The sequence below is a fragment of the Polypterus senegalus genome, chromosome 9, assembly GCF_016835505.1.
Source record: "Polypterus senegalus isolate Bchr_013 chromosome 9, ASM1683550v1, whole genome shotgun sequence".
Taxonomy (NCBI): domain Eukaryota; kingdom Metazoa; phylum Chordata; class Cladistia; order Polypteriformes; family Polypteridae; genus Polypterus; species Polypterus senegalus.
The window spans coordinates 31,107,791-31,118,076 of NC_053162.1; the positions used below are offsets into that span (position 1 = coordinate 31,107,791).

Here is a 10,286-nt window from a genome sequence, read left to right on the forward strand (position 1 = left end):
GACGTCTTGATAGTTGAGCGTATTTAGACTTGCTGGCTGCCTGACTGCTGGTAATTCCGCTTTGTATACAACGCGTTATGCCAACCCTCGACTGAGTTATTTGTTCGTGGCATGCCATCAGCAGTTATAACAGTTATAACCTAGCACAAAATTTGTACATAATGCGCACGTACGCGTCCCACTCTCTTGGCCTCTCTCGCGATTTTGTCGCCGCGCATTTGTCGAAAACCAGTTAGCGGGTTTGTTGGCGCTCATTTGTCCGTCACGGTTTTGTCGGGGCTCATATGTCTATCGCGCTTTTGTCGGTGAACCCAAGAGAACAGTTGACGATGGCCAAAAGCAAAAATGAAGTTGAAAACCAAAAAGAAAGTCCTACCACGAGGGCCTACTTGAAAAATAAACTTAACACTAAAGATTTCTTGACGTTATTTTATACATAGTATGTAATGAGATTGCCATCAGATTTATACAGTACCGTTCTTTACGTCAACCTTCAAAACAGCATTGCATGAGTAACTAAAACATCAATGAAAATCAACTTTTATATTTCAAGGTAACAAAAAAAAATGGCAGAAATTGATTCCTTACATGTCAAAACCCTTGAATATGAAGAAAATAAATGTGTAGAGTCATTTACAAGTGGACAGTCTATGTTGTTGCAGTTTACCCTTATATTTCTATCAATGACAGCTCCCTTTAACTCCTTAAAACTCTGGTGGGTAAAGTGAATATAGGATCTCTCCAGAGTTGGGCAACTTGACTTATTATCTTAACTCGGGGGGAGGAATACAATCCATTTATCTGTTCGTTTTAAAAGCCTATTGGACACAAAGTAGGTCTTAGTATTGGGTGGCAGGCCAGTTCATCATAGAGGAATGAAATGCAAAATGTAAAGAGGAGCACACCTGAATAGCAGAGGAGGACACACAGGGAGAACATCTTGTGCTTCTTGTATTCATTTCAACAGAAAACCAATTATTTTCAACAGTAGCAAGAGCATTTTACCTATTTTTAAAATGTTCCATAGAAAGCTATTCGTTTAATTTCTACCATGTTGGGCTAACACACCAACAGACTAGTCATGTAATTATAGATACAAATGAAATCGGCAATATAGCAGGCTTCATTCATTCATTCATTCACCCTCTTCCTCCTTCTTCACAGTTATCTGGCTCAGTTCATGTGCTTCATTACTTAATGTATTCAGCCTTTCTGCTGAGCTAATTCAAGGATTCAGTGACTCAAAAATATATTTCTCTGATGGCTCATTAGCTTCGCTTCACGTTTATTTCTCATTCATTTTCCCTGTGCCGAAGAAGGAGAAGCGGTCTAAGTAGGTCAAGGCCTTGCAGGACACCAGCCCAGAGTAGGTCTCCAACAAGCTGCATGCTTTGCCCTCCCTGACTTCATTCCAGATTGTGGGCAGTTCCTCAAGCTGCATTTGAGCAGAGGTGAACATGAAGCTGTAGCAGCATCTATTATATCGGATGTGTTTCTCTCCAGAAAATCTAGAGCTGTGAGTCGGAACCACACCTGCTTTCTTGGCACAGATGCCAACAAACATAGCGTATGGTACAGCCAGATTTGTCTCAGTGGAGGCCACAAATATTTTTCGAGCAACATCTTGGGAAATGACAAAAGCAGCCCCAGAGCAGTAGTCAGGGTAATATTTCTCTGAGTACTGACTGAGAGGTATGAAGTCTTTGCTTTGAGCATTCCTGTCTGGCATTTCCTGATGGATGACTCGGCCAATATAGAGGTCATCTGGGTGCCGCTTCAAACCCAACAGATATTCAACCAAACTTTTGTAGTTGACAAACATATCCTCATCACTTTTGATGATAAAACGTGCAAAAGGGCAAAATGTGACTACCCATTCCAGCATCAGCTTCATCTTTAAAATAAGATTTCCATCACAATCATTAAATTTGCCTTGAATGATGTCCTTATGTTGGTGTGATTCCGCAATCACGTTGGCTTGGATGTCATTTGAATCGCTAGTTCCAAGAACAAATAAGGTGAGCACTAACAGTCCCTTGACATCAGTCAGATTGGCCCATGTCTGTCTAATCTGGGCCCTTCTGGTGCCATTGGCTGGATTACTGAAGACCATTGAGAGCAGAAATACATCACTGGTGACACATATATCTGGACCCTTGATGGCAAAGTGCATGGATATGTTCTCTTTCATGGGTTCCATGTCTAACTTCCTGGCACGCTCCCTAAGCTCCAGCACCTTGGCGTCCGTGTACGTTGCTGGTGAGGACTGCAGAAGGTATTCCTCTACAAAGTCTGCCCCAAAAAGTAAAGCATGGAAGAGTATTGCGTTGAAAAGCAGGAAACACCACTGGTGTGTACGGAGTCGGCAAAATGAAACCTAAGAACAAAAATAGGAATTTGAACAAATGTTAGAAAAGATATTGCTAAATTAGGCAACTGACAAGCAGAGTTTCTTTCTGATAAAGCATTTCATTTTGCCAACATTAGCGTTTCATAGTATAGGCTGGCACTGTAAAGAGAAAGAGAAATGACACTGGAGTTAAATAAGGAGCATTTTTGTCTCCAATGTAAGTCAAAGAAAGTGTAACCTAAAAGCCGTCACCCATTATCAAACCCCCTTAATCATTTTAGGGTTGTGGGAGAATAGAGCCAATCCAAACCCAGGACAGTGAAGGTGTGAGCTAGCAGAGCTGAAGTAAAATAATCCAGTTGGTTTATTTATGATTTCAGTGTGAGGCATCACAGTTCTAGTGGTTAGCAAGGCTGCATCAGATTTATAGGATTACCTCTATGGAGTCTGCACATTGTCTGTGGAATTCTCTCTCTAGGTCTCTAAGTTTTCCTTATATGTCTTAAACAAATGTGTTCTGTGTTATCTGGTGACCTTACGTTGGCCTTGCATAGCTGAAAGCAGTGTGGTGACACAGTGGTTCCCAATGGTAACTCACACATCTGAGGCTGGTCACTGTCTTTGTGGAGATTTCATGCTCACTCTGTGTTTTTTTCCATTTTCCTCCCACATCCTAAAGGTCAGGCTGATTCCAAAATGAATGGGTACCGGTGTGTGCATAAATATATCTTCTGATGCACTGGTGGCCCATCCAGGGTTAGTTCCTGCCCTGTGCCCAGTCCTGCTGGGTGGGCCTCAGTTGTGTGACCCTGAAATGGATAAGGAGCTTAACAAAATGGATTGAGCACAAATTAATATAAAACCATCTCATCTCATTAATTGGTTTGTTTTTCTTCTGTCACTAATTTCTTGCATTAAGGACAATATGGCGAGAGTCCAGCACACCATATGGGATGTGTGATGTAGCATTTCTACTTGCTGATTAAGAAACCCTGGAGCCCTGGAGTCTTTCATAAGAACATGAGAACATCAGGAGAGTTTTCAAAGCAAACAAACCATTCAGCTTGAGAAAGCTTACTTAATGTTTGCAAAAATCATTAAGTTTATTTTGTTAACCTCCTGATAGTTTTTTTTTATCTACCAGTCTATCCTCTTGTTTATTATATATAAACCACATATATATATACTCTCTATGGTTCTGTGTGTGAAGAAAAACATTACAGCAGTGGTGTGAAATTTATCCTTAACCAGTTTTCCTATGTTCTGGTATTTAAACTCATTTTTAAATAGAAACCAGGATCCACTGTGTTAAATTTTCTTCAAAATTTTAAACACTTCAGTCATGTCACCTTTTCATCTCCATTTCCTTAAACTTAAAGGGTCCGCTCAGTCAGTCTCTCCTCATAGGTCATACATCGCAGTCCTGGAATTAGCCTAGTCACATCCTTTCTGGTCATTCTCTTGAGCTATTATTATCTTTTTTGTCGTATGGTGACCAAAGGGTGGCCACAGTACTTCCCACAATAACTTAAGCATGACCTCCTTTTCTTCTTGTACTTCACACATTGTGCTACCTAACGTAATATCCTTTGTCGCAGACGACCAGGGACTTTGCCCCACCGGGATGCCTAGAGAAGGGAAGGACCAGGAGAGGGGCAATATCTTTCCCAGAGCGCAAGAAGGCAGTCCCCCTGAATTACATCAGGGTCACGGATGGAGAGCTTGGAAGCTCAACCCTGTTGGGGTCCATGGCCACTATCAGGGGGCACCTGGACGATCCCAGAGTCCTGGATGGAGTGGAACCAAGAGGAACCAAATGCACGTGGAGTGCTTCTGGGTGCCCATGCAGCAGTTCCGCCACACCAGGAAGTGCTGCAGAAGGTTCATCGGGGCACACCTGGAGCACATCCGAGTGCAACATAAAAGGGGCCGTCTCACTCCATTCGAGGAGCCAGAGTTGGGTGGAAGAGGATGGAGCGTGCAAGGAGTGGAGTAGAGGCGGCAATAGAGAGAGAAGACGAGAAAGGTCTTTGAGCTTTACTGGAGATTTGTGTGTAGTACTAGGTTGTTGTACCGTGTTAGCCATTATGAATGTGGAGGAGAGCCAAGCAAAATGACACCTTTTATTGGCTAACTAAAAAGATTACAATATGCAATCTTGTTTCTTGTCCTAGTGTGTGGATATAAACACAGGGAACTTTCTGTATTACATCTTTCCTGAAGATGGGGCCTGAGTTGCCTGGAAAGCTTGCATATTGTAATCTTTTTAGTTAGCCAATAAAAGGTGTCATTTTGCTTGGCTTTTCTCCACTGGAGATTTGTGCAGCATTTGGTGCTGTGTGCAGGAGCTGAAATTAAACGTGTGTGTTCTTGCAATTCTGGCTGTCTCAGTGTCTGTCTGTGTCTGGGCATCTTTCACACCTTTTAGTCCACATAATCGGTTTTGTACTCTCTCTACATGTGGACAGTTGTGAGTCCACCATGAGCCTGTGTCCTTCACATGAGGAGTACTTTAAAATTTCAAACCTCCCAGTGGGCATTCAAATCTAACAATATACTTCATTTGTGTAATACTTTATATTTATTTACATCAAATTTCTTTTGCCAAAAATCTATCCAAGTTTGAATTCTGTCCAGGTCCACCTGTAGTGATTTGGCTGATTCTAGAATATCTGCTATTTCAGGTAGTTTGGTATCATTTGCAAACTTAACCAGCTTATTGATTATATTCTTGTTCCGATTGTTTATGTATATTAAAAAGGGCAGCAGCCTCAGCAATGGGCCCTCTTTTAGCACCTCATACAGTGCCTTCAGAGGTATTCAGATACCTTCTCTTTTTCACATTTTTTATTGCAGTCTCTTAACATTCATTATCACACTCATCCAACAAAACTCAGTACTGAGACACTGAGACACTGAAAACAGGATTTTAGGAATTTGTGCATATTTATTATAAAACAAGCAAGAAATATCACATTCACACAAGTTTTCAGATCCTATGCTATTACTTGGGTTCATTCCATTCTATTGCTCATCATTGAGATGTTTCTACAGCTTATCTGGAGTCCTCTGGTGATCAGTTCCCTTGACCAGACATGGCTAGTAAGGGCACATAGCTGTCTACAGAAAGTCCCACCTTTGACAATGTGTATCAAAGCAAAAATCAAGCCATGAGGTTGAAGGAATTGCCTTCAGGGCTTAGAGACAGGATTGTGTGGAAGCACAGAGCTGGACAAAGCTGCAAACCACTTATGCATCATTGAAGGCTCCCAAGTCCACATTGGCCTCTATAATTCTTAAAATGAAGAAGTTTCAAACCACCTTGACTCATGGAAGAGTGGCAATGGTAAGAGAAGAGTTGAAGAACCCAATGGTCATTCTGGTTGAGCTCCAGAGAACATGTGTGGAGATGAAAGAAATTTCCAGAAGGACAACTACCACTGTATCACTACACTGACCTGGGCTTTGTGATGAATGGTTAGATATATTCTTGGAGCTTTGAAAATGATAACAAAAGGACACTCAAACTATAAAAAACAAGATTTTCTGGTTTGATGAAATCAAGATTGAACTGTTTGGCTTCAATTCTAAGGATCGCATCTGGAGGAAACCAGACACTGCTCATCATCAATGCAATATCATTCCAATAATAAAGATGGGTACTGCGAAACTAGTCAGGGTCGAGGGAAAGTTAAACAGAGAAAATTACAGAGATGTCCTTAATGAAAGCTTGCTTCTGAGCTTTCTGAACCTCAGTCTGGAGTGAAGGTTCACTTTTGAGCAGGACAATGACCCCAAGCCAAGCAGAAAACAATGACAATACAGGAGTGGCTTACGGAAAACTCTGTGAATATTCCAAAATATCCCAGCCCAAGTCCGGAGCTGAACCCAGTCAAAACATCTCTGGAGTGACCTGAAAAAAGCTGTCTACTGATGGCATCTCTCCAGCATGACTGAAGTTGAGAGCACAGATGAATGGCAGAGAATCCCCCAATCCAGGTATGCAAAGCTTGTTGTGTCAAACCCAAGAAAACTTTGGGCTGTAATCACTAGCAAAAGTGCTTCAACGAATATGTATAGAGTAAAAGGTCAAAATACTTTTGTCAGTGGGATATTTCAGTTTTTTATTTTTAATAAATTTTAATAAATTAGTAAAAATTCCTAAAATCCTGTTTTCACTTTGTCATCCTAGCACAGGGGTCCTCAATCACTGTGGTCCTGGAGAGCCGCAGTGGCTGCAGGTTTTTGCTCCAACCCAGTTGCTTAATAAAAAGCACTTATTGCTAAAGTAACACTTGTGCTTCACTTTAGTGATTTTGAGCCCTTATTGCTTAATTTTGTCTTAAACAGCTATTTTAATTGCTCCTTATTATCAATAACATGCAAATGACAAGAGAGAGCAGCATTTCTCCATTTAGCTTATTTACATTTACACCGGTGTGTATTTATCTGCACTATTGGGTTTAATTAAATACTTGGAAGAAAAATGAAGAGAAAAAAGTGAACGACTGAGAATTACTCGTCCATTTTAGCCTTCAAATCATTTGCATGATAGAAAGGGAAAGAAAATCTAGGATATGAGAATGACCTGACATAGCAGAGTTAATTTAATTTCATAGCTTGTTAGTGCTTTATTGGCAAGAATTGCTTTCTAATTAAGCAACCAGGTCAGAACAAAAACCTGCAGCCATTGCGGCCCTCCAGGACTGGGATTGAGGACCCCTGTGCTAGCATAATGAATGGTGTTTGATTGGGGGGAAAAATGAATGCTGTAACACAGCAAAATGTGCAAAAAGTGAAGGGATCTGAAAACTTTTCAAAGCATCTGTAATTCTGCGAAAGTTCACTCACCCTAATCCATGACTTCCTGTACCTAAGCCAGTCCGAATCCATCTAAACACTGCTCCTTCACAGTAAACACTGATTAGAGTTAAATCACCATGGTACGTGTAAAATCTCGTACTTGTCAAGTGAACATATAACTCCACACTGGAAAGTAAAAAATTAACACTTTTTAAATAGTGTGGGGTGCAGCTCGGACACAGACAGGTAGACATGATGTTTTCACCCAACACACGTTTATTTTATATTACTATTTACAATAAGTAAGTGCACAACCCAGTGCCGCAGTACCAATCACCCCTTTAAGTCCAGGCCTTTCACAATGCCGTTCTCGGTCTCTGGTCCGCCAACACTCCTCTGTTCCGAGCTCTGTCCTCTTCCACCCGACTCCAGCCATCGTATAGAGGGAGGCGGCCCCTTTTATGCAAACCCGGATAGGCTCCAGGTGCTACCCGACACTGCTCCGCGGACACTCCCCTGTGTGGCGGAAGTGCCAGCTGTGCACCTGGACGCACTCGGGTGTCCCCAGTCTTCGCCCCCCAGCACTTCCGGGTGTGGCGGAAGTGCTGAGGTCCAGGGCTCTCTAGGCATTGGGGCGCCCCCTGGCGGTGACCACGGGCCCCTACAGGGTTGAGCTTCCCAAAGCAACCAGGGCGGTCGCTCCCTCGTGGCCTGGAGGAGGCACAAGCCATCCTCCGGTCCTCCTGGGCGTCCTGGCTGGGTAGCAGTCCCAGGCACTCGTCACAATAGTTACGTTTTTTTCAAACTGTCAAAGTGTAGATTATTGAAACCTTTATTTTATAGAAACAGCAGAGCATAACAACAGTCTCAAACCTATCAAAATCAATTCACTGCCACAAGTGGTCCTCTGTCCTGGCAACAATGGGCATAAGGCAAGAAACAACCCCAGAAAGGGGGCCAGCTGATTGCAGGGTCCACTCACAGACCCACACACACGTATACACACCAATGGGACCAATTTATGATTATGCCCAGGATATGAACGTAACTTCCATTAGTTAGTACTTGTAGGAGCGAACTGTAACTCTGTCTTGTGTGTGAATAACGTTTCTTAGTAGTCACCCTAATTACCTTTTAACATTCCATTAAGACACAGTAGTACACTGGACCAAAATATGTAGATCTTTGTTTTCATTTTATTTCTTTAAGTCTCCAAAACAAGCAAAGAATTTACTGGGTGACTTAATACCTGTTTGAAAATGCATTTACTTCATTTTAACATATCATCCTAGAACAGTTTTGAGGAAATCACTATATATAATTATTTCATTTAAAAATCATTGTATTAAAAGCTTTCACTTCTCTCCTGTGCGAAGCTGCCATTTCAGTAAACAACTTAAATGTGTGACTACTTCCCAGTAGTGTAAGTCACTGTACGCTAAGGAAATGTGTTTTATTTAAACCTTTAAAAAACACTTGATCTGGAATTAAAAGGACACCGTCTGGTCTGAAGTATGAAAACTCAGCACTCAGAGATCAACCCTACACACTAACAATGGGCTTTTAATTACTCTTTTATTTTGATTCCTAGTCTTTCATATAAGATATAATAAATATCCAGATAAACAATATTGTATGCACCTCTGATCAAATGTGTTCTCGTCAAATTCCAGCATACTAGTGAAATACAATCTCTCCCACGTAAACCCGTGGTGACTGCTCACTAATATGCCTGTTCTTCCCTTTCCATCCATTAATCCGCCTGTGATCCGTGTGAAGCTTACTGACCGATGTGAGAGACGTCTCAGTTACTTTTCTGTCCCAGTAAATAGGACTTGTACATCTTGTTATCAAAAACAAGCCCTAAAAAGGTGTAGCATAATATTACATTTGTACTGATCGTGGCAAAAAATCATTTGTTTTACAAACGATTTGATTCAGTATTCTTGTGTTTAAGTGTTCAATTTGACTTAATAATTTTGTTTTGACACCCAAATGCATTCTGCATTTAAAATGCATGTAATTTTAATGCTTGCAGTATGAATAATTTAATTTTCCAGACCAAACAATAATTTTATTTGTCTCTGCTGGTATCCTATACAGTAAATTAAATTGCCGCTTGCAATTAGGCATCCGACGGTCTCCCAAGGCATTTTTGATCTATTGGCTGTCTTGATGCTGTGATGTACCTTTTTGCCATATTTTGTATGTTTTATATTTGTCCTTAACAAGGATATCAATTACAAATTAATGAGGGCTATAATTAATTTCAATATAATGTGCAGAAAATGAAATAAGGAAGTCGTCAATTAATACTAAGTATTCCGTTAAGGCACCAAGCCATGATTCCTGAAGGAGATAAGAGGTAAGGAAGCATCCCTGCCAATAATACTAAACCTAAAATCTTTTACACGACTTTTAGCGACAGTATGATTGTAAGAGGTGCCGTTTCTTGAGATGTCACAAGTTCACACCCACTAAATAACATATTTTCATTCAATTTATGTAAATAAGGACATTATACTTACTTGCATGGTAAAATGAGCCCACATCTGCAGCCTTTCTGCAGCCGAGTGACAGATACAATTCTCCCCAAAAGCCAAGCGTAGTCCCTGGATCGGGTTTCCTGTGTGGCTGCCTTTAATTTCCTGTTCACCTGATGCGGCTGCTGTAAACAGATACCTTGCCACCTGCTCAGATGACTTTCATAAAACAGGTAGACAGCTCAGCTTCACTTTCTGTCATGGCAGAAGGCACCAAGGGTTAAATTTTGTTTCATTCTCCCGACTAAGAAATCTAATAAACAAAATGACTGTTCTCTTTCAAATAAAACAGATGCTCTTAAAAGGTTAGACGTACCTGAGAAGGTAACGAGGTCCCTCGATAACGGTGACCTCCTGTTCACCGGGCAGCATCTATAAAGCTAAAAGGATTTTTTTGGCTGCCTTCATATTGCTTTCCTTCTGCTTTGAGATAAAAATCTTTTATTTTGCCCCGTTTCCTTTTTGATGTATTTTTCTTAAAGTGCACTTTTAAACAACTTGAACTCAAAATGTCCAAAGGGCACTCTTAAAATACAGAGAGACATTGTGCTGCTGAGAACCAGCACTAGAGCTCAGTAACTTAAAAAAAA

General features: G+C 41.0%; 1 protein-coding gene across 1 annotated transcript; it reads right to left on the reverse strand.

Annotated features, from left to right (window-relative positions):
- Positions 1-1,285: 1,285 nt before the first annotated feature.
- Positions 1,286-9,703, reverse strand: LOC120535475 (putative UDP-GlcNAc:betaGal beta-1,3-N-acetylglucosaminyltransferase LOC100288842). The gene is made up of 2 exons (XM_039763356.1): positions 9,682-9,703; positions 1,286-2,377 (listed from the first exon to the last, which is right to left on the reverse strand). Exons 1-2 carry the CDS (start codon positions 9,685-9,687, stop codon positions 1,286-1,288), a joined length of 1,098 nt encoding a protein of 365 aa, XP_039619290.1. The 5' UTR covers positions 9,688-9,703.
- Between the last annotated feature and the right edge of the window lie 583 nt (positions 9,704-10,286).